At 41.8% G+C, this 24,418-nt stretch overlaps 2 protein-coding genes across 10 annotated transcripts; both read left to right on the top strand.

Moving 5' to 3' along the window:
- Positions 1 to 4,400: 4,400 nt before the first annotated feature.
- Positions 4,401 to 9,975, top strand: LOC128630398 (E3 ubiquitin-protein ligase UBR2-like). Of its 3 annotated transcripts, none has more exons than XR_008394656.1 (5): positions 4,401 to 4,784; positions 8,116 to 8,180; positions 8,275 to 8,414; positions 8,555 to 9,671; positions 9,864 to 9,975. XR_008394656.1 is itself a non-coding variant. In XM_053678933.1 (5 exons), the coding sequence occupies exons 1-4, from the start codon at positions 5,209 to 5,211 to the stop codon at positions 8,565 to 8,567; spliced, it is 303 nt and encodes a 100-aa protein (XP_053534908.1). In that variant the 5' UTR covers positions 4,791 to 5,208; the 3' UTR covers positions 8,568 to 9,671; positions 9,864 to 9,975. The 3 variants fall into 3 exon arrangements, 2 of the variants coding, with proteins under 2 accessions (XP_053534908.1, XP_053534907.1); XM_053678933.1 differs by lacking the exon at positions 4,401 to 4,784 and adding an exon at positions 4,791 to 5,293; XM_053678932.1 differs by lacking the exon at positions 4,401 to 4,784 and having other exon boundaries at positions 8,036 to 8,180.
- Positions 9,976 to 10,373: 398 nt separating this feature from the next.
- On the top strand, positions 10,374 to 21,935 carry LOC128630392 (E3 ubiquitin-protein ligase UBR2). Of its 7 annotated transcripts, none has more exons than XM_053678917.1 (5): positions 10,374 to 10,653; positions 10,751 to 10,844; positions 11,852 to 11,896; positions 12,873 to 12,964; positions 13,213 to 14,366. In XM_053678917.1, exons 1-4 carry the CDS (start codon positions 10,524 to 10,526, stop codon positions 12,937 to 12,939), a joined length of 336 nt encoding a protein of 111 aa, XP_053534892.1. In that variant the 5' UTR covers positions 10,374 to 10,523; the 3' UTR covers positions 12,940 to 12,964; positions 13,213 to 14,366. The 7 variants fall into 7 exon arrangements, with proteins under 7 accessions (XP_053534892.1, XP_053534893.1, XP_053534888.1 ...); XM_053678914.1 differs by having other exon boundaries at positions 10,401 to 10,653; XM_053678918.1 differs by lacking the exons at positions 12,873 to 12,964; positions 13,213 to 14,366 and adding an exon at positions 20,627 to 21,935.
- Positions 21,936 to 24,418: the final 2,483 nt, after the last annotated feature.

The following is a 24,418-nucleotide window of genomic DNA, read 5'->3' as shown; positions in this document are numbered from 1 at the left end:
CTTATAAATGTGATTACTTGATGGCCGTAGACAAAACTCTATACATGTGAAATGTTTTGTTGAAGTTCAGATGAATCTCTGATGTACAGAATCTTCAACAGAGTTCTGCAGAAAGATTTTAAATGCCTGTCATTCACCAGAACAAATTTGCAGTTGAACAGTCTGTCTAAAAGAAAAAATCTAAACACACAATATAAAATTCCTGCAGTGTGAATCAAGCCTTTGTGTTGCTTTTAGCAAACATGTCTAGTACTCTCGGTTCAATGTACACAATTTACCCCATTTAAATGCATTTTGGAAATTGTTCCACATGGCCTTAAAGTGTGAATATTCACTGTACGCCAAATAAGTAATCAAAGAATGGAATGGATTTTTTCTTCTCTAATGGACCATTAATCACAATTATAAAAGATGGAAGCTCGGAAGCATCAGGTACAAAGTATCAGAGCCCCCCCCCCCCCCCCCCCCCACACACACACACACTTTTTTTTCCCCCCACAATGGTTGCATGACTTTTGCTACACCATTTCCACTGTGTGTGTTACAAATCACTTTGAGGTAAAGTACTGCTGCTGTGAAGCCCTATTGGATCTGCTCCGTTTTTTAAATTATTAATAATATTATTAAATTTGCTCTCTATCTCTCCGACTCTCCCTCTCTCTCTGTCTGACACTCTCTCTCTCTCTCTCTCTCTCTCTCTCTCTCTCACTTCCCAGAGTAAAGAGTGAGAGACATCACAGCGAGAATGCAATTCCAAATCTGTAACATGTAATTTTACGCTATCAGAAGGAGGGACATGTTCAATCTCAGTCTTTAATTAGATCTCTGGCAACGAAGGGGTGAGTGTATGTGTAAAACAATAACATGCATGATGTATATTATGATCAGATCGTATACGTGATTATAAGCAGATTATACCTCTCATCTTATAAGGGATTAAAAATGGAAACCGAGCTTCGGCGCATCAGTAATAATAATAATAAGTGGTATGATGTGATCAGTGGATCGATGAGGCTCTCTCTGAGGCTCTCTCTGAGGCTCTCTCTGAGTCACTCAGCGTTTTGTTTTCTCTCCACACCGTCCTGTGTCTTTAATTTTCTCCCGTCCGTGGCTCCAAGACGTGCTGACGTTCAGGTCTGGCAGGATGTTCCATGATGGACACCTCCAGGGGAGTCAGGCTGATCGAGTACGAAGTGTTTATATGTGCTAAAGGGAAGAGATCTGGTGGAAAGTCAGAGTTATAGAGTTATAGTGCTGAGAAAAGTCTGTAAAGAAAAAACAAATGTGTTTTTATAAGGTTTTCATTTCTTTGATACACCCTCGTATATTATTGCACTTGTTCTAATATGTTATCGTTCCTATAGTAGCTGATAATCAAGGATGGGGTTGTGTGATGCGTTACCATGACCACCTGTTATTGTTATGTGTGTGTACATAATACGGGAACGCTTTAAGTGACCATTCCCGTAATAGTTTATGGTTTCTGAGGCCCTCATTGTATCTGCATTATTATAATGTATTGCACTGGGGAGCTGTTTACCAAACAGTCAGTAAACCCTGCTGGAAGTGTCTTTTTTTATTTTATTTAAAATTTTTTTTATTTTTTTGCCCCCTATCACTTTCTGTGCGAGGGTGGATTGAGTGTTTTCAGTCCCGTCTCGGGCTAAACCATCACAGCTCTATTAAAATTGTCATCAAGTCTGAACATTAGAACCCAGCTTCCTTTTTTTTCAAGAACACACTATATGGCCAAAAGTTTGTGGACACCTGACCATCACACATGTACAGTATACGCTTGTTGAACATCCCATATCATGTTTATGCTGCAATGAAGATTCAGTGAACTGCAGGCTGGTGACTGATTTCAGCACCAAGGACAGCACCAGCTGAGGCCTGAGTCACTATGAGAGCCTGAGAGAAACAAGTCTCTCTCTCTCTCTATTTCTTTCTCTTTCTGTCTGTCTGATTGTCTTTCCATCTCTCTCTTGATCGGTCTTTGTCTCACTCTCTGTGTATGTGTGTCTCACTGTTATCTCTATCTTCGGTCTCTCACTTTCTGTCTGTCATTCTCTCTCACTTTCTTTCTGTCTGTCATTCTCTCTCACTTTCTGTTCTCTCTCACTTTCTATTCTCTCTCACTTTCTTTCTCTCTGACTGCCTTCCTGTCTCTATTGATCTGTGCCCCTCTCTCTCTCTCTCTCTCTCTCTCTCTCTCTCTCTCTCTCTCTCTCTCTGAGAGTGCGTGCGTGGGGAGGACAGAGCGCGGTTCTGAGACAAAATCTTTTCAAAATGTTTGGTAAACAGAGCAAATGATGTACTGCACACAATCATACACAAAGACCAATCATACTGTATAAAAGACAGATCTATTACAGAGAATCTGCATCTAGTAAGGCACTTGTATGACCATGCGTATGACAACAAGATTGAAAAGGGGTTTTTACCATTAGATCAGGAGAAAGCTTTTGACCGGGTCGAACATGTTTTTCTTTTTAACATCCTAAAGGCTTTTGGTTTTGATGAAAATTTTATCTCAATGATGAGGCTATTATACTCTGAAGCAACATTTATGATAAAAGTGGCCGGTAGCTTAAGTACTGCTGTGAAGGCTCAGAGGGGTATCAGGCAGGGCTGCCCCCTGTCGGGCCGACTTTACAGCATAATTATTTAACTCCTGCTATATAAGCTTAGGAAAGAATTAACAGGTCTACAAATCGACACTCTAAACTGTCAACAACCCGCCAAATTATCTGCATGTGCGGATGATCTCACAGTTTTAATTAGAGGTGATGTTAAGGTGGTAAAATACGCTCTGGAGTGTTATGGAAAAGCTTCATCTGCAAAAGTCACCTGGCATAAGAGTGATGCCGTGTGGTCAAGCTGTTAAAAGTCCATCACTTCCTGGCATCATGGACTCAAATATCAACAGATATTAAATGAAAACCTGACTGCCTCTGCCAGAAAGATTAAAATGGGCTGTGGTTGGATCTTCCAGCAGGACAATGATCCAAAACATACCTCAAAATCAACACAAAAATGGTTTACTGACCACAAAATCATCAAATGAATAAAACACCACAGAGTTGTTCTAGGAAAATATATTTACTGATGGGGTGGCATGTTCTTCAGCTCAAGGTGGAGTTAACAGCACATCCCAAAGTCTTTTATTCCACTTGCACCACAGCAACTTGGCAGCACTAACAATCTGTTAAAAAATAAATAAATAAAAATCAGCCATAACATTAAAACCACCTGACTAATGTGCAGGTCCTCCTTGTGCCGCTAAAACAGCTCTTACTCGTCGAGGCATGGACGCCACAAGACCTCTGAAGGTGTGCTGTGGTTTCTGGCACCAAGAACATAGTTCCTTTAAGTCCTGTAAGATGCAAGGTGGGCCTCCGTGGATCAGACTTGTTTGTCCAGAACATCCCACAGATGCTCAACAGATGCTCAAATGATCTGGGGAATTTGGTGGCAGTCAAATCCTTGAACTCTGTCATGTTCCTCAAACCATTCCTGAACCATTTTTTGTAGTGTGTCAGGGAACATTATTCGGCTGAAGGAGACCACTACCATTAGGGAATTTTGTTGCCATGAAGAGGTGTACGTGGTCTGCAACAGTGTTTGGTAGGTGGTACGTGTCAAAGTATATTAACATCCACACAAAAGCCAGGACCCAAGGTTTCCCAGCAGAACATTGCCCAGAACATCACACTGCCTCTGCTAGCTTTTGCGCCCCACTCGCATCAGTGAGCCTTGGGGGCCCTTGACCCTGTCACCAGTTCACCAGTTGTCCTTCCATGGGCCACTTTTGGTAGGTACAAGACCTGCCGTTTTGGCAATGCTCAGACCCAGTTATCTAGACGTCACAGTTTGGCCCTTATCGAAGTTGCTTAGATCCTTACACTTGCCCATTTTTCCCCAACCGTTCGCTTGGTGCCTGATATACCCCACCCCTTCACTGGTGCTGTTGTAATGAGACAATCAGTGTTCTTCACTTCACCTGTCAGTGGTTTTACTGTTGTAGCTGATCGGTGTATAGTTGCATTTAATGCTGTAGAATGAAAACACATTCCTGTTCTCACTTGTGTTAGCATGTTGTAACAGCTGTTCTTCCCTCACCTATTGTGTGGTGTGTTTATTTATTTTTATTTATTTATTTTATTTTAAAAAAAACAAAACTTTTTTTATATATAAAACAAAGCAAAATGCTGCTTGTCATGTTACCGAGAGGGCCACAGAAATGTCCTCTGTGCTGATGTCTTGGCTGTATCTGAAAACTTATAGCTTTACTTATAGCCCTGACTTTTACTGTGTTGAGACTGGAGATTCCTTTCAGAAATGCTCCATTAATGTCTCCTAACATAAACCCACTAGGACTAAGATGATTTATGCATTGTAGCACCAAACAAAGGTTTCAGTCACTTTTTGTCTGTAAATTGTCCATCACTGTGTATGGGGCCATGGTCTTGTGTCGTTTATTCATCTCCATAAACAGTCATCATATTAACCTGTTGACTGGTGTTTATCAGACAGGAGCCTGTGGTTTCCTACTCTGAACGCTGTTCGAGCCATGTCGACTTCAGGAGGCCCCACTCCACCCTTCACCACCCTGTCAGTCACCCACCCAGCCAATCACATCACTCCTGTAGAGCTGCACCAACCAGAGAAACACAACGCCATGAACTAGGCCTACTGGAGGTATGTTTTTCCATCAAATAAAGGACATAACTACTGGGTTTTCCAAAAGTCTCCATACATAAGGGACTGTTTGCCAGTACCAGGTCGGTTGTGCCTTCGTCAGTGACGTGCACTTCTCGGTTGGTCTGCAACACTTGCAGTCTTTTTAATTTGTTAATAAGTTTGGAAACTGTGTTGTATGTTTGCTGTGTTTGCCATGTTTCCTGTTAGTCCATCGCAACCTTGCCACAGCTTCCTGATCCAGGCATGAGAATGATTTCAATACATTCTTCTCTTGTCAAAAGCGTTCTTAAAGGCTATCTGGGGGGACAAAATGAAAATATGAAAAAAAAAAAATGTTTTTGGAAGACATTTAGGTTAAAAAAAAAAAGGTTCATTTCCCCCTTGTATAATTCTGCTTTGTTGCATTGGACGTCTTTGTTTTGTTATATAAGGCGTTGGCTTTATACTCCGTTATAGGCAACTTTGCATAATAACATCATTAGTGCTTTTTTTCCCTACGGTGAAATGATCGAATGCTTTAATCAGATTGCTGAAGACTCAGAGTGCCCTGTGGTGGTGTTCTCGGGTGCAGGGAAAATCTTCACTGCAGGTACAGCAGTATGTCATTTTTTTCAGAATTGGGAATATGCTTTAATTTTTATGTGGGTTTGCAGTGCTTTTACTCTCATAGCTGTTCAGTTTTATAATAAGCAATGGCTCCATGTGCTAAAACCACAACACTAAGTGAAGTTCATTTAACAAGAATCCTTATTCTTTCCTAGTGCAGAATGTATTACACTTCGAGTTTAGTAGTTAATAGTCTTTCTCATTAGGGATGTGCCAGGTATTCGAATACACATTTAACCTTTTGAGGTGCCATTAGTTAAGTCAAGTGGGTTTTTATTGTCATTCCTCTATATAGCTTGTATACACTGGAACAATGTGACATTCCTTCCGGACCATGATGCAACACAGTTGTGTATTTGCACTTTATGTAGTCTTGCGTACTGTTCTGTGTGAGACGAGTGCAACACAATAAAAACACAAAACAGCAAATACACAGGACAGTAGATACACAGGACATGGACTGTACACTGTAAGCTACTGTGTAATGTAGCAGCACATGTATTGCAGCAATACTGGCAGCAGAAATAGTTCCCTAGTATAAAGTGACTGATGCAGCTATGTAAAGTCTTACTGGGTTAGTGCGGTGTGCAGTGGTATGAGTCTTACTGGGTGAGGTCTTTGACTAGCCCAGGTGAGCACTGTAATCTGACTGTCCCAGGGAAGAAACTGTTGCAGAGTCTGCTGGTGGTGGCATGGACGCTCCTGTACCTTCTGCCAGATGGCAGGAGGGTGAATAGTCTGTGAAAGGGATCGTCCACAATACTGGTGGCTTTGCGGATGCACCGGTAGTTGAAGGAGGTGTGTGGTGGGTAGAGAGACCCGATGATCTTTCCAGCTGTCCTCACAATTCGCTGTAGTGTCTTGCGGTTGGAGACGGTGCAGTTTCTGTACTACACCGTGAGACAGCTGGTCAGGACGCTCTCGCTTGTCCCACTGTCGAAGGAGCATATTATTCGACTATTCAGGTGTCTGGGTATTGATTGTACCCTTTATTGCGATGAAGTCAATGAGAAAATCTGGTCAGGTCTAGCAGAACAGTTACCCCAGACATTGTGTAAGTTATAGGTGTTCATGTGCACTAGGGCTGCACGATTATGGCCAAAATGATAATCCCGATTATTTTGATCAATATTGAGATCTCAATCATTTATCACGATTATTAATTGATTTTAGTGACAACATATTTTTTATTGCACTTTCACATTTAAGTTTTCTCATGCCACAATATAACACACAAGTAGGCATGAGAACTTGAGCTGGTCAATTATGACGGAATTTAGGAACGTCGTGTGAGCGATGACATTAATTTACCTTCTGATAAACTAAATGTAATATTTTCAGTTCATTTTACAGACTGTATGCACAAAACATCCGTTAACCTGTTTGGAGTCTGCTCCTCTTAAATATATTTAAAGCTACACTATTAGACATTTCCCTGTCATGGTTCTGGGCTGGAGTCAGTTCTCGAACCGCTCTGTGTGTATTGTGTAGATATCTGAATAATCTCATATAGGATGTGATTGGGTGAGTTCATTTACCCGTCAGATGCAGAGCGCTTTAGTTTAATGGTGTTCATTAGGGACGCTCCGATCAGGATTTTTACAGCCGATACCGGTCCAGATACCAATCTTTTTTTATTTAAACTTTAATCAGGAATTCTGTCATAAACAGTTAAATGTAAGCTCTCTGTTCATGGACACTGTTAACTGAATAAAATAATAGCAATGAGAAATACTGTTGGTTAATTGATAAATATACAGCATAAAATATTTATTTTAAAATATCTTGAACAATAAAGAGTCCTAATTAAGAGTAGACTAACACAAAAATGATCCATATTAGGAAAAAGGCTAGTAGCTTTCTAAGGAAATAGTGATCTAAGGTTAAGGTCAAATTGATATTAAATGCAACCCATAGTAATTAAACATTATTTCATTTCTCATTTTATTTATATTTTATGAAGGTATTATAATATCTATTTTTTTATATATTAAATGATTTATTTATAACTAAGCACATTTTCTGTCTTTATATTTTAGTAGTTTTATTTTTGTTTCAGTTTTAGATCGGTTCCCCAGTACAGTGTCCATGTCTGCTGATAATATTGTGTTTTGGGGGGATAAATCAAAACATGGAAACTGGAGTTGACTTTTCTAGTGATATCTGGCAACCGTGAGTTTAAATGGAGTGAATTAGAGTTAGTGAAGGAGAGCTGCAGTGTACTGTATGTTTACAACCCTAAACTCAACAGGAAGTCAGCATTTTGATTTTTCTCTTAATTTCTCTTAAATCCTGGACCAGGACCCCTCGGTCTGCAGCATTACAGGAAGATTTCAGGTTAGACATTACGGGAAGAGTCTCGGTGCTGTTATTGTCTCTGGGGCAGACATCAGTTAACATTGTGACCCCTTCCCTGGAGAGAACAGCATTACAATTCTGAAAACAGTTTTTGTAAATAATAATTCACTACTTAAAGCATGTACCCGAGCTCCTGCTACGCAGTAACTAAAACTGTCTTCAACTCACGTGTTACTTCATTCTTTAGTTCCTTCTCTTAAGTGTAGAGCCTCTGTCAGAGTGTGTGATTGATAAAGAAAAGCACATAAATGACAAAATACCAGTTTGAGTGCCTAGTGGTCTAATGAGGAAATGCTCTTTGGAAGCTCAATATATGCACTTATCCGTTTGCATTTGATTTGGCTGTTAGTGCTGAGGATATCCTTAAGGTGATGTGCTGCTTTTGGCAGATTTAGTAATTCTCTTTAGTCACATGAGCACTAATGGTTTTTCTAAATTTTTATGTAGTTTATTTTGGATACAGGCAGAGGAAGCTCAGCGAAAGCTTAAGAGACAGAATGGAGAGGACCCAGGTAAGCTATTTCTTCAGTGATTGTAGTCATATCTGAAAATGATTGGTCAGTTGAATGCAGATTGCTGAAGTGTGAGTGTCTGTGTGTGTCGTAGCCCTGCCTCCATTCTGCCCACTGTTTGCCAGCTTGGGAAACATTCTGCAGTGTGACGTGCTGCTTGGCATGCTGGGAGCTGTGCTGCAGTGGGCTATGGAGCCCAGTGGAGGACACTGGTCTGAGTCCATGCTGCAGAGGGTAAATGTTTGGATGTTTTGTTAAAATGACATGATAGTGTAGTAAATTCAACAAAATTCCACTTGCTATGCTGTGTTCATGAGCATCACTTTTTAATGACTGAGTAGTGTTCACAATTCTGTATGTGTGTGTTGCTACAGGTGCTGCACTTGATAGGCATGGCTCTGCTGGAGGAGCAGCAACAGCTAGAGAACATTGGGGATGACGATGAAGTTACTTTCAACTTCACCCTCAAAATCTCCCATAAGTTTTGTACATCATCTCACACAATAGAAAGTCTCAAGCCTGTATCACAGGTCCCGGTGAAGCCCCCGGCAACACTCCAAGCATCCTGGCTCTGTTAGAGGCCTTGCAGTGCGCGCTTCACTTGGAAGTGCATAAAGACATGATTCGCTGGATCCTTAAAGTGAAATTACATCTTGATTATGTTTGCAATTTGCCTTACTCTCTCTATGCGTGCACCTAATATGTCCACCAGGTGGCAGCCTAGCATGTTTTACAATTCACTCACTGAAGGTAGGCGCAACATACAAAAGATGAGTGTTTTTACCATGAAGTTTAAAGCAGTGCTGCATCAAGACCTGTTTGAAATCCAAGCAGTGCAACACCGCTCAAGGTGGCGTGGCCGGTAGGCAAAGCAGCACCTCTCACCACGGTGAAGCACAAATGCTTCACTGTCACAAAGCGGTTTTGCTGCTGATCATCTGTAGGTGGCCCTAGGGGTGTTTTGATGTGGATTATTGTGCGTGTTACTTAAAAGCTGTATGTCAACATGAATATTTAAATGACATGTAAGGATTGCTTACTACACAAACTGAATTTCCATGCACTGTGATGTGTGCATTTTATTTTCCATATAGTGAAAACTGTCAGGACACCTGCACCAGGCAGAACATGTACATATAAAGGCCATGGTGTAGGCCAAGGCTAATGATGTATTGCAGTATGTACTTTGAAGAGAAACAGGCAAATTAAATGTTAGTAAAATTGTAATGCATCTTCAGTATTTAATGGTATGGTGTGTGTGTATATACTTTTTAGTGCACAAATGTGTTCTATTGAACATCTGCTTAGTTTTGCAAGACTTTGATTGTGTGTGCATGTAGTTCTAACTGCACTGCTGTATCGTTTTCTTGTAAAAGTATTTTCCTAAATTATGAGTCTTTTTCTACACACATGGTGGTTAGCATTAAAACGATGCGTGAGTGCACAGCTGCTGCACCTCCCTGTGAAGGAACAGGGCACTGTCACAAGGAGGTCAGACTTTGAGCAACTTTCTATTCCACTGACATATTAACCATTACCCTTTAAAGTGTTGAAGAGATTAAATCTACGTGTGTGTGTGTGTGTGTGTGTGTGTGTGTGTGTGTGTGTGTGTGTGTGTGTGTGTGTGTGTGTGTGTGTGTGTGTGTGTGTGTGTGTGTGTGTGTGTGTGTGTGTGTGTTGCAGACTGTGTGGGACAAAGACAAAGCATAGAGAAAAAGGAAAGCTGAACTGTGCTGGAAAAAGACCATGACTCAAACATTAGAGAGCCAGAGTCATTTTATCAATAAGTACATAGATCTGCTCACGCAAGATTCAGAGGATCTGGACGCCTCAACCTCTACATCAGCAGAGCATAGATACCTAAGCATGCTCGTAGTGACGCAGCGTTCTTAATAAGTCAACTTGTATTGTATTCTCAATATCCAGTCAGTACATTTATGTCAGTAAATGCATGCATCAACACTTCCTTGACTTTGCTGAGCAGTTGTCTGTTCTTTGTCCTAAAAGTTCTTGCATATAATGGTGGTCTTCACATAACATAAGTAAATTCCCATCCTTAAACTCTTTATCTTGCATATTCATTTCGAGCATTTTCTGTTGGGGTAAATGAGTAGAGAGGATCCTAGGCCATTTTTAGCAATTTCCTGGTGAGTAAAAAAAGATGAACCCATTTATTCAACATTGATTATTTTAACAAATTCAGAGTAACCTTAACATAAAATTAAGGTTATAGTGTACTCGTAACCATCCGTCTCTGCTTGGTACAGCCCCAGTTCATGTGACGGTGCTCTGGTGTGTGTGGGACCTCGTCGTTGGCGTGCCAGAGGAGGAGAGAGGAGGCAGATGGAGATGCGTATCCTGTGTCATGAAGCGCAGGAGATCCTACCTGATGGCACCGCCATGGTGCTCGCTGCATTTGTCCAACGCTCTACGGTCATGTCCAAGAACCGCAAAAGACCCCCTCACAATCCAGGTAAGGTTATGGTTACCTGGATTGTGAGCAAGTCAAGTAATTGGATAGGTTTGAGTAGCCAGTGTGCTTATTTCTGGAGGATACATGTGTGTTACAGAGAGCTGTGATCCCCTCTTCATGCACCCTGACCTGTCCTTTGGTACCCATACCGACAGCTGTGGCCACATCATGCACTCTCACTGCTGGCAGAGGTGAGGAGTTGGGCAAAATGTTACTTCTAGACAGCCTTCTACTTAATCCCAAATAAAAAGTTTTGCTGCTTTCAAATGTTTGTGGATATAGGCAATAGATCAGCAGCTAACAGTAAATAGAGCAATTACAAATAAATTAGCTAGTATTAATCAATCAGTCTGGATGTTTTGTGACCGAAAAGTCAAAAATCTAATCTGTGATGTACAGGAAAGTCTTCATGGATGTGTGGTGATCGATAAGATGTAGATCCAAATTGGATGTGTTTGGCTTAAATATGCGATCTGCAGAGATATATATATATATATATATATATATATATATATATATATATATATATATATATATATTTGTCCCAATACAGTGAGCTGATCATCGACACAAAGCATGAAACAAAGCTTGCTATGTGCACTTGACTATTTTTCACTGTCTTAGATCAAGCCAGTGTTACTTTCAAAGTCTGTAAACTTATTGTGCCTCATGGGGAAGCAAAGAACGTTAACCTGATCTGACCTTAGGAGTAAGTGCAGTTCAATTCAGTTTTATTTGTACAGCGCTTTTTACAATAGACGTTGTCTCAAAGCAGCTTTACAGAAATATCAACACGGTATACAGATATTAAAGGTGTGAATTTATCCCAACTGAGCAAGCCACTGAGTGGCGACGGTGGCAAGGAAAAACTCCCTAAGATGTTTTAAGAGGAAGAAACCTTGAGAGGAACCCGACTCAGAAGGGAACCCATCCTCATCTGGGTAACAACAGTTAGTGTGAAAAAGTTCATTATGGATTCATATGAAGTCTGTATGGCCTTAGGAGCAGCCGTAGAGTATCAAAAGCTAAAGAAATCAGGTGATTGAACTTGTTATATATACATCAGAATATATCCACTGGACATTATTAAAGTATAATGAGGTGGGGGTCAGAGTGCAGGCTGCTGTGTTAATGCACCCCTGAGCTGAGAGGTGTGTATCATTGAGCTTATGTGTGTTTGTGTCTGGTTTATTTGCAGGTCTTTGAATATCAATGATGCAAACAGGGAGGAGAAATATAACAGGTATTTACATACCAGTCAGTATGTGTGTGTGTGTGTGTGTGTGTGTGTGTGTGTGTGTGTGTGTGTGTGTGTGTGTGTCTGTGTGTGTGTCTCTGCACCACTTAACTCCCATTTTTACTGCATTTGTAAAACTGGAGACACTGCAGGGGGAAACCACTCAAACCCTCTAGTGTGTGAGTCTCCCAGAGCTTACACATTCAAACTGAAACTACACAAGCACTACAAACGTGTGTGTGTGATTGTATTTGTGTAACAAATACAGTAACAGTAAACCGTTTTTGTGTTGATCTTGATGTATGTTTTGGATCACTGTCCTGCTGGAAGATCCAACGAGGGCCAATTTGAAGCTTTCTGTCAGAGGCAGTCAGGTTTTCATTTAATATCTGTTGATATTTGATAGTCCATTACGCCATGTATCCTTTCTCTGTCACTTTGGGGTGGTAGTTACATCCATCGACTTGGATAAGCAAGTTACAAGCCATCGATAAGGGAAACCAGAGATCAAGATACATCTCAGGTTTTATTTATCTATTTTCATTTATTTATTTTAAGAACTCACTTTTTACATTCCTTCTAATAAGTCGCTTAAATGCATTCTTAAGTTCATTCTGCTTAAGGCACTCCACAAAAGCTTAGTGGAGTAGTACTCCAGCTACCCAGGAGTAGTTGATTAAAAACAGTCGAGAGTATTTGTTTATAAAACTAATTGTTGAAGCCCTAAAAAGAGCAGTGTTCCTGTGGACCTCAGGGGAAGCAGTAAGGAGCTCTGTTCATTTGAGAACTTTAAGAAAAGTAACCTGGGTGAAGCTCTTGATGAATCTGGGAGATGTTGAGTATGTGCAAAAAATTTAAATATAACATTTAAAAAGTTTAAGATTTCACAGCATATTTGTGTGTGTGTTATTTCAGTATTAATGTTCTTGTTATTATTTAAAAACTTTTTTAAAAAAACAAAACAAACAAACACATGTGCCAGGTGTCACGTATCAGGAAGCTCTGGACTCCACTTCCCATCAGCCACTGCACTGCACTACGTCACATGACCACCTGCACCTAATTCACGTTTTGGTAATGAGCACTCGTGTGTGTGTGTGTGTGTGTGTGTGTGTGTGTGTGTGTGTGTGTGTGTGTGTGTGTGTGTGTATATAGCCATTGTCTGCACTGATTCACGGTCTTTCGTTGTCTTAGACTTTCGTGTTCCCGTGTTTTGTTTCATGCCACAGTATTTTGCCTAGTTGTCTTAGTTTTGTTCTTTGATTGTTTAAATAAATGTTATATACTGCAATTGCTTCTGGCTCAACCTTGAATCGTGACAGAACGAAAGACCAACAATCAGAAGCAGCAGATCGCCAAGATGGATATCTGGGGCGTCAGGATGCCACCAATGTTAGTGGAGTACTTTGCCACGTTGCGCCAACAGTCGGAAGATTACCAAGCTGCGCTACGAAAGCAGCAGGATGCCAGGAATTACCTGGGCTTCAACTTACCGCCTATGTTCATGCAGGACTACGCCATGCTACGCCAACAGGAGGAGGAGTCCAGGTACAAGGGGGAGTTTGTGTTCAGTACAGAGACCCAGCCCGGGACCGACAGGGTGACCTCAGAGCTCGAACCTGAGCTCCACGAGGTGGGCTCACCTGCCGAGTTCCAGCAAAGGGTCAGCGGGGAGGCACTAGCACCAGGCTTTGATGTCCGAGTCCCAGTCAAGTCTCAAGTCCCTAAGGTCCCAGCCAAGCCTCGCGTCCCTGAGGTCCAAATCAAGCCTCACACCGCCAAGCTCCGCTCGCGCCACAGTCCGCCGACACGCACCGCCAAGCTCCGCTCACGCCACAGTCCGCCGACACGGCCAGCCAAGCTCTGCCTATGCCCAAGGTTCACATAGTGACCTCAGAGCCTCAGCCTCCCCGTTCAGCTGAGGTCGTCGCTCAACCCGCCTGCTCCATGGCAACTAGTGTTCCCCCCTTCTGCTTCGAGGAGACCCACGCTCCTCTCCCTGGCCGCACGGGGGACTTCTCTCGGCCTTCCAGTTCAGCTGGGGACGTCGCGCTGCTTTCATGCTCTGCCGAGGAAATATCTCAGCCTCCCTGTGCCATTGTAGAAGCCGCCCGGCCTCCTGATTTTGCGGGGGACATTTTCTCCAGGGGGCCAGGACCACCAGATGGAGGACGTATAATTTTGGGCGCTCCGGGAGTAGCGCCCTTGGGGGAGGGTTCTGTCACGTATCAGGAAGCTCTGGACTCCACTTCCCATCAGCCACTGCACTGCACTACATGTCACATGACCACCTGCACCTGATTCACGTTTTGGTTAATGAGCACTCGTGTATATATAGCCATTGTCTGCACTGATTCACTGTCTTTTGTTGTATTAGACTACCATGTTACATGTTTTGTTTCATGCCACAGTATTTTGCCTAGTTGTCGTAGTGTCTGTTTTGTTGTTTGTTCATATAATAAATGTTATATATCTGCGATTGCTTCCGAACCCATGCTTGATTCGTGACACCAGGGTGTACAAACTTTTTTTTTTTTTTTCTTCCTGGTCGCGTATTTAAAATTCTTACTTGAACCGGTACATCTATACGATATAATTTCGTCATGTGTGTGCTTGTGTGTGTATTTGCACATGTATGTGCACGTGTGTGTTTTCCTACTATAGGTGTTTAAGAACTCTTTGATCCACCAGAGGACGGGTGATAAGAACCCATGTCGGTACTTCTCAAAGCAGGAGCTGAAGGAGCTTTTCACACTGGAGGACACGTACTCGTCCTCCATTCGGCTGCAGCTGCAGTCGCTCCACTCGTCTGCGTGCCGCTCCGACCCTGAGCTGCAGTGCCACATCTCCTCTCTGAAGGGCATGAATGTGTTTGGCGTGTCCTGTCATGACTTGCTGTTCTCTAATGAGGATACTCTGCAGGACGAGGACAAATATGGTCACAATTTGGCCCATATCTGTTCAGCGGTGCTATATCTAGGCCATATGTGACGGATAATACCCACATGTGGCCCAAACGTACTTGCTATTTGGGATGTCTGGTTGGGGTGTGAAAATTTTAGATGCTAGATTGACAGTTATATTATTAAATAACAATATGAACAGCAAGATTATTAATTGGAGTAGCATAAGTAATGAAAATAGCAAATGTTAATATTCATAAATACAGGTAATGGGATTTAGTGTTAATAGTGCAAGAGTAAGTGTAAATATGAATCTGAAACAGATGTGGCTGTACATCTCAGTGCTTGAATTGAAGAAAAAGTCAAAAAAATTTAGCCATGTTGTATAACATACATAAAGGGCAAGCAGGCGGAGCTTGTGTCCCCAAACATGATCAGTGCTTGCTTTGATGTACAAAACTCCTCATATGGCATAGAGCACGCACCATACAGCATTCCTCAAATCTAGGCCTAATTCTAAACCACTTTAGCTGGAAGACCCACCCACACACTGTGTGTGTCAGTGACTGTGTCTGTATGGTTGGATGATGAGCAGGTGTGTGTGTGTGTCAGTGACTCAGGTGTCTGTACAGTAAGCTGATGAGCAGTTGTATCTCACTGTCTCCAGTGTTAATGTCAGTGGCCTTCAGAAAAAAGTCCAGTGCTTCCTGTTTCCTCCCTTCAGACAAACACTGTTTCCCAGAATGCACCAGTGAATCAAACGATTCCTCTTGATGTGTGACATCATTTGGACTCTGCACTTCAGTGGCTGCACACTGATGCACAACTTCACTAGAGGCCAGTTGAACGTCAGTGAAGCTTTTTACCATCACCTTCCTCTTCCTCCTCGCACTCAACCATGTGTTCACTAGGCTCTGGCTCGTCCTCTGGCTCCTCCCACTCCTCTCATTTTTCCTCTTTCGTCTCTGGTTCCTCTTCCTCCTCCATATCCTGCAGCTGTGACTGTACTCGTGAGCGTGTGCCAGTGTACACCTCAGAGCTCTGGACTCGAAACTTTACATTCTGAAACCCTGTAAGACTTACCCTGTGTGTGTGTGTCTGTCTGTCTGTCTGTCTGTGTAGTCACTTCTTCCATAAGGCATGTGTTGAGCCATGGCTGATGGATCACAGGACCTGCCCGATGTACGTGTGTCATCCTCAAATCCCTCAGAGTAGAGGTGAGGTGTGTGCGTAAATGGATTCATGAGAGTTTCTCATCTCTCTAGAGACGGATGTTGAGGAGCAGCACATGTAGACGGTCACTTCTGCTTTGCATTCGTTTCCCAGCAGCACTGAGTACTTTCACACACACTGTGACTCAGTCTCCAGCATACACCCCAACTCCGAGTCTCTCACACAGCGATGCTGCCTTTTCTGGATATGAATCTCTGCATGCAACAGAGCAGCTGGGTCCTGCTGACCACACACAGTGTGTGTGTGTGTGTGTGTGTGTGTGTGTGTGTGTGTGTGTGTGTGTGCACTTCTCACCTTCGTGTGTTTCAGCCTGCCTTGCTGAATTCCAGAAGCTGCTGCTAATAAGCTAGTTTGTTCACTGTGTGTGTGGGGGGGTATTATTTTGGAAGCACACACCTGTATTTGGACTAAACATACTAGCATGACCACAAAAAGATTCAAGATTGTGGCTCAATTGACGAGAGGCCATAAGGTCTGTGAGAACGCTGATATTCTTGTCCTGGGTTCGATGGAAACATGGTGTCAGGGCGTGCGCTGGTCTGTCAATACAGTTCCCTCTGAAGCCCAGGATTTGTTTTTACTATACACTGAAGACATTTGGCTTTGCGATATGTCGGTCATTTTTAGGACATTCCAAACATGTTCCAATATTTTCGATCATTTGAAAAATGGGTAGGTTTAAACACAAGGTGCCATATTTTAAGTTGTTTGACCATAATTTAATTTCCTAATATTTACATCTAAATTTGTTAATCAACTATTCATCATTTGATCTCAAGCCCAAATGTTTCCCGTATATAGCAAACCAAAAATAATTGCCCTTGCTGTTCTAATACTTTTCTCCATCTAATGGGAATAGCTCAGCAGCGGTGTTCTTCACAGTGGCTGACAGTTTTTGGTCTTGGTCTTGTCACTGAGTTGACCTGTGGAGATCCAGGGCAGGTTTCATGGTGATTTTCTCTGGCAGGTGGGGCATCTTCAAGTTACTTGGTTACAGTCATATTTCTATAGCACTTTTCTAGACACTCAAAGTGCTTTACACTGGGAGGAGACCACTAGTGCGTATCCTCCACCTGGATGATGGGACAGCAGTCATAGTGCTCCAGATCTCCCACCACAAACAAGCTATTACTGGAGAGGAGAGAGTGATGTAGCCAATTCAGAGATGGGGATTATTAGGGGGTGATTGAGAAGGCCAATGAGGGAATTTGGGCAGGACACTGGGGTTATACCCCTACTCTTTTTTTTATTTTATTTTTATTTATGTTTTATATTTTTAATGACCACAGAGAGTCAGGACCTCAGTTTAATGTCTCATCCAAAAGACGGTGCTGTTTATACAGTAGTGTCCCCGTCACTATATTGGGGCATTAGACCCCACACAGACCACAGGGTGAGCCCCCCCTGCTGGTCTCACTATTACCACTTCCATCAGCAAGCTTAGTTTTCCCCAGGAGGTCTCCCAGTACTGGCCAGGCTCAACCCTGCTTATCTTCAGTGGGACGCCAGGCAAGAGCTGTAGGGAGAGATGGCTCTGGTTATGTATTTCTGCATTCAGTGATGGACTGGGAACCTGTTTTCTCGTAGCTGCCCTAACTGTTTAGGAGGGCATGCTCCTCAGTGCAGAGGTACGCTTCCATATGGAGGCTCTATTCAATGGCTGTACCCTGTGCTGTGATTGGCTTGCAGGTTTGGAGGCAGTGTGTTTGAAGTGCCACTGCACTACGATAAGCCTTTGAGAGTGAAACTCGCAGCTAGGAGACCAGTAAAACACACTGTGACTGTAAACACACACACACACACACACACACACACACACACACACACGTGTACATGTTCACATACACTATACATACATTTACAGTCACAGGTTTGGATTTAAAAATGCATTTTATTTCATTTCTGTGTGTGAGTTAATGAATGACCTCATGCTGTGGTTAATGGGAGGAAAATCTCTCTTCTCTTTTATCTCTGGGGTGTGTGTACTGGAGAAACACATAGTTCACCAGCTCCCTCTGCTGGACATGTGTTGCATTACCTCTCTCTTTCTCGCACACACAGTCAGTATATACTGAATTTGCCATGTGACAGGTGTTCCTGGTTCAGTATGGGTGGAGCTTATGTGAATTTTTTTTCAACTTAATCATGTGACATCCATTAGCTTTTCTTTCCACTTGTTCAGCTTGATCATGTATTTAATGCTGTATAGCGACTGCTGGGTAGGTAACGTTAATGTTCGCTATGTTAACTAGTGCTGTGGGTAGGTGACGGGCTAGCACAGCTGATATCACTAAACTATTATACTGTTTAATTATAGGCAGGCTTTTATGCCCACAAATACTAAAGAAATAAAAACAGAAGCTAGTGGTGATGTTATACAGTTCAGATTATACTTAAGCTCCGCCCTCACTGACTCAGACACGCCTGTCAATTGGCACAAAAAGCTTGCTATTTAAAAAAAAAAAAAAAAATCTTAAAATTATTCTAATTTTACTAACTATTTTACAAAATATCAAAATGTGTCCTTTTATGTGTGTGTGCTTCACAATGTGGCCTTATTGGTATCTTCTGTACTCTATGAACTACTGATCTGAACTGTTAAATAAGAGGTGTAATTTTAATCGAATTATAGTGATATGAAAATGTAAACTGTAAATAAAGTCTCTTTTTATCATGAATGTGTGTGTCCACTTGATCCCTTGGCATGAGCGGGGATATTTATCTAGAGTATCAGTTACTATACGAAGTCTGTAGTAACAGCATTTCTTTGAAGATGATTTAATTTAGCTTGTGTTTAGAGTGTAACTTGTACTTTAGTTTTCTTCATTTTCCCAAAATTTACACCAGATACTTCACAGTACACGAATACCACATGGAGATACAAACTTTATAGTTGACGTGAGGGTAACACTGTTTACACAAGGGTAACAGGCTTGACACTGAGGTAACACTGGTTACACAAGGGTAACAGGCTTGACACTGAGGTAACACTGGTTACACAAGGGTAACAGGCTTGACACTGAGGTAACACTGGTTACACAAGGGTAACAGGCTTGACACTGAGGTAACACTGGTTACACAAGGGTAACAGGCTTGAAACTGAGGTAACACTGGTTACACAAGGGTAACAGGCTTGACACTGAGGTAACACTGTTTACACAAGGGTAACAGGCTTGACACTGAGGTAACACTGTTTACACAAGGGTAACAGGCTTGACACTGAGGTAACACTGTTTACACAAGGGTAACAGGCTTGACACTGAGGTAACACTGGTTACACAAGGGTAACAGGCTTGACACTGAGGTAACAGGGTTTACACAAGGGTAACAGGCTTGACACTGAGGTAACAGGGTTTACGACCTTTAAGTGTAGAGATCTGATTAATTTTATGTACATATGCGTGTTCATGGATAAAAAAACGTACTGTCGTGTCTGCTCAACTTTTTTTTTGATGAGGGATATGCAAATTGAATTTAAATTCACTAGTCTTACTTAAATTTCCTATATTAACTTGTAGATTTTAATTATAAATATATTTTCTAATTATTATAGTCTCTATTGTATCACTGGAACAATGGCCCATATACACTCAGCTAATCATGTGACAGCAGCACTGTACATGAAATCATGCAGCTACAGGTCAATAGCTTTATTAATGTTCACATCAAACATGTATTATTGTGTATGGGGAGGACCGGGTGGGTGTGAGACCCAGTTTCTGTCCCAATTTCTGTCCCAGTCTGGCCCGGCTCCTTCAGGAAATACTTTATCTGATGTGTATATCAGCTGCTTATTTCTTCTTGGCCTTTACACACAGTAAAGGTTTACTGTGCTGCAGTTCTACATGTCTTTATACTTTTGACCATTAGGGGGTCTCCAATGTAAACCCTTGAGAAATTAAACATTTTCAACACATCTGTAATTAAGCTGCAACTTTTGGGGTTTTGAGGGGTTTTTTTTTTTTGGAGAGTTTTTTCAGGTTTGGAGGGTTTGAGGGGTTTTTGGACTGTTTTAGCGGGTTTTGAGTTTTTTAGCATTTCGGAGGGTTTCGGAGGTTTTCTGAGTTTTTTTTAGGGTTTTGTAGGGCATTGGAGTGTGATGATCATGGTGACAATGTTGACGATGTTGATGACGACGATGATGATCATGATGACGATGATGGTGACTATGATGATGATGACAATAGATGATGACTATGACCATGATGATGACAATGATGATGACGATGAAGAAAATGATGACGGCGACGATGATGATGATAACGATGGTGATGATGATGACAATGACGATGATATGACGGCGATGATGGTGACGATGATGATGATGATGATGATTACGATGATGGTGACGATGATGATGATGATGATTACGATGATGGTGACGACGATGATGGTGATTATGATTACGATGATCAGAACGATTATGATTATGATTATGATGATGGTGACGACGATGATGACTGTGACTATGATGATGACGGCAATGAGGGTGACAATGATGGCAATGATGACAATGACGATGATTATGAGGACGATGATGATGATGGTGATAATGGTGATGATGATGGTGATGATCTGAAGTCTTTATTTTCTCCTACAGCGTGTATGAAGCAGTGCTGCACAGAGCAGATGACGGAATGTCTGGACTGGATTATGGCTGAATGTAAGAATTTGTATTCAAAATTTCTGCAGAGTATGGCGATCTCCTTCATACAGAAGTCAGATGGTTGAGTAGGAGTAAGGTACTTCACCGTTTTATTTCCTTGGTGAGTGAAATTACGGCTTTAATGGAACTGGGGGAGGGACGACACTAACCTGTTGTCTGATGGCTGCTTGATCTTGCATTCTTGGCTGATGTGACAGAGAAACTGAATCAGCTCAATCTTCAGTTACAAGGTAAAGACAAAACCATATGTGATATGATCAGTGCTGTGAAGGTATTTAAAGCAAAACTGTCATTTTACCTTCAGCAATTGAAAAACAAAAGATTGCAACACTTCCCGTCATTGGTAAAGATAGAAAGAAAGCCATGCAAATGCAAGCAAAGTTTTGGATGTACTCGAGTATTGTGACCTCCTGTCCAGGCTTGGGCAGGAATCTGAGGAAAGGTTCAGTGATTTTGAAAATCTTGAGATATGTGTGGCATTTGTTGCCAAGTCTTTCATGGAGATAGACATGGATCACATTTCAAAGCAGATGGCTGAACAAAAGTTTAACTATGTGCTCTTCTCATCAGCAGACCATAGGCAACAGCTAAAGGGTGTTTCTGTCGTGGTTTCTGTAATGTAGTGGTTATCACGTTTGCTTCACACGCAAAAGGTCCCTGGTTCGAGACTGGGCAGAAACAAGCTAGCAATTTTGAACTTTGCTTTAATAACTGACCGGTTGTCATCACCGTAGGATCAGGTCCTCTAGGAACAGCCGGAAAGCGAGACCTTGGACAGAGCAGATTTCCTTCTTTTGTGCCTTTGTAGCAAAGCAGTTAACATTTGCTTACAAAATGAAAGGGAATCTCTGGTTTTCTACAGAAAGTGGAAGCCTGGCTCTTTCGTTGCTCAATAAGACTCTGAACGTGACTGGAAAATTTTCCATAAAGTCCTGGTCGCCAAGTTCACCTATCAGCGAGAGGTCTACACCCGAAAAAGGCTGGGAGCGGTTTCCCTTCCATTGAGCTTTTGGTGCAAGGCAGATAACAGCTGCTTGCAAAATCACAGGCAGTCTCTGCTTTTCCACTGAATGTGGGAGCCTGGCTCTTTCCTTCAACAAGAAGACAAGAGTAATGATGCGCTTGATTCGAGGGGTAGGGGTAGACATTTCCAGGGAAGAAGAGAAACAATACAGAGCAGCAAGTAGTTACACAGACTCCTGAATGTTCTCAATAACCATACATTTCATGTAAACATCAACCAGAAAAACTGAAAATATATGTACACACTGTATTTCACAATAATTAACAATGGTCAAGTCCATCAATAACGCAAATGTCCAAGTCTGTTAAGTTCAGTACCCCAACTAAACTTTCTAAATCTTACGGTTCGGTCCCCATTTGGGCGCCACTCTGTAGCGTGGTACCTTATGGGGTTTGGACGCCAGACAGTTCAAATTAACAGTCATTTATAACTTATAATTTGGACATCACTCAGAATAAGGCTACTCAATTCTTACAAAATAAGTTTATTATTATTTATGCAATAAACATAAGAAAATACAGATCGTTTCAGTCATAGAAACCGAAATAATGAAAACCAAAAAGTTCCCCTACGTGGGATTAATAAACGCACCCATAAGGAAACAAGGCTCTAATCATACAAGAAAATTTTCACACACAAAAGGCAGAAAATAAAACATTTAACCCCAAAATAATTCTTAACCAAAACAAAAAAGTTGTTCACTTTAAAAGCTGCCCTTCAATGGTGATTTAGGAGTCCAGTAGTTCGTGAACCCGAAAGCATGGGAAAGAGCAGTCAGATTCCGCTTAACACTCGGAGTTCTTTACAGACAGTAACATCCAACGATTTAAACATACTGGTTCTCCACAAAAGTATTAAAGAAAGGATCTCAAACCCGTGATGTGCCTCCGAACCCTCAAAACTCCGCTCGCTCGTTTATTCACCTTGGCAGAATATTCCCGAAGTGTTCGCCAGCCTCCTGAATCAATATCCACAAGGTTATAATCCACAGTAAGAGCATTAGCATGGTCCTTGGCAAACGCACACCATCAGCTCCGCCATTCCCACCTGGCTCTCATTTCCGCGTCCCGCTTTCTCTCATCTAGTCACCTGTTCTTTTTATTGCTTCCTAAGACCCCACCCTTCTCTTCATCTCTTTTTTTTTACTTCCGTTAATTAAAACACCATGGAATGGAACGGACTCCGCTTCTGCGTCACTAAATGGTAAAATGGTAAATGGCGCAGTTATATAGCACTTTACACTGTGTCTCATTCACCCATTCACACACCAGTGATAGCAGAGCTGCCATGCAAGGCGCTAACTTGCCATCGGGAGCAACTTGGGGTTCAGTGTCTTGCCCAAGGACACTTTGGCATGTGGAGACATGCTGGCTGGGAACCGCCAACCCTACGATTAGTGGACAACCCGCTCTACCACCTGATCCACAGCCACCCCTGTCACTGTGCAGCTATCTGTTACAAATGAATGGGAAAATATCCTTGGCATCCCTGCAATTCAAGGATGTTGTAATTGGTAAGTTGTGATGTCAAAAGTATTTGTACCAAGTTGATATTAAAATTTTAAAAAGAATGATACGATAAGTTTTTTTTTTCAGTACCGGCATTACCAAGTATTCTCCTGCTTTCTGATTGACTTTCTTTTGTAGGTATTAATTAACCGTGATTTACACTCAGCCATCTTACTGGAATTTGTGTAGGTTAGGAATAAGACTGAGGATGGAGTTGTACAGTTTTGTAGTGTGTATCATTTGTAAATATTGTTAACTTCTTTACCATAGCCATGCTGAGGGAGGTGTTGACTAAATTAGAGATGGTGCTGGACCAACAAACCAATGAGATTGCTTCAACTACAGGTGTTCCAGGTGCAGTCTTTGGATATTGATGAAGATTTACTGCCCTGCAAGATCTTCCTCAACTGCATAGTCTGGAGCGAAGGATGCAACAGAGCCCAGATTACAAGCAAAATCTGGTGAGAATTTTTTTTCTTTTTTTGTTAACAATTGCTTGCACAATTACACAGCTACTGAGAGTGTTTGTTTTCTCAAGGTGACACTCTCGTACTCAAAGCACAACATTCAACACCACCAAGTGTTGTCTAATTTCACAACTAATCACAACTCAGTTTTTACATTTTTTTATTTTTTTTTTAAGAAAATAATTAAAATTCAATAACCTTTTGACTGTATGAGGTACCCGTAAATGAGAAAAAAACATAGTACTACTTTCATAAAATGTCATGTGCAGCTTGATGGTAATTATAGTAATGTATAGTAATTCTGAGTCTTGAACAGTAAACTCTCAAGTGCCATTGTCATGTCACAGCAAACCAGCGACTCCGTTTCCCAGAATGCACCTCAGACTACAAACATGGCAAACACAAACTACAACTCCAAACCAACACACCGACGTTGTTAACCTTCTCCAGAATACTAAACAGACAAACCTGTTACCAATGAACCCACTACATTAGAGAAGGAAATACTGGATGTGAAGTGCAGTAGTGCTAGTGTGTGTGAATAGACGATCAGTTTAGATACTGACCCTGAACACTACTAACATGCAGTGCTTTCTTGGGGTGGTGATGAAGTTGGAGTTGAACCGGTAAGAAAGATATTAGAGAGAGGCTTCTTTACACTCCTGAGGATGTTCAATTAGAACCTGCACCAAACTCCCCTGATTCAAGTCATCAGCTAATTAAGCGG

Source organism: Ictalurus punctatus, unplaced genomic scaffold (genome assembly GCF_001660625.3).
Source record: "Ictalurus punctatus breed USDA103 unplaced genomic scaffold, Coco_2.0 Super-Scaffold_100056, whole genome shotgun sequence".
NCBI classification, from domain to species: Eukaryota; Metazoa; Chordata; class Actinopteri; order Siluriformes; family Ictaluridae; genus Ictalurus; species Ictalurus punctatus.
This window is presented reverse-complemented; position numbering and strand designations above follow the sequence as displayed.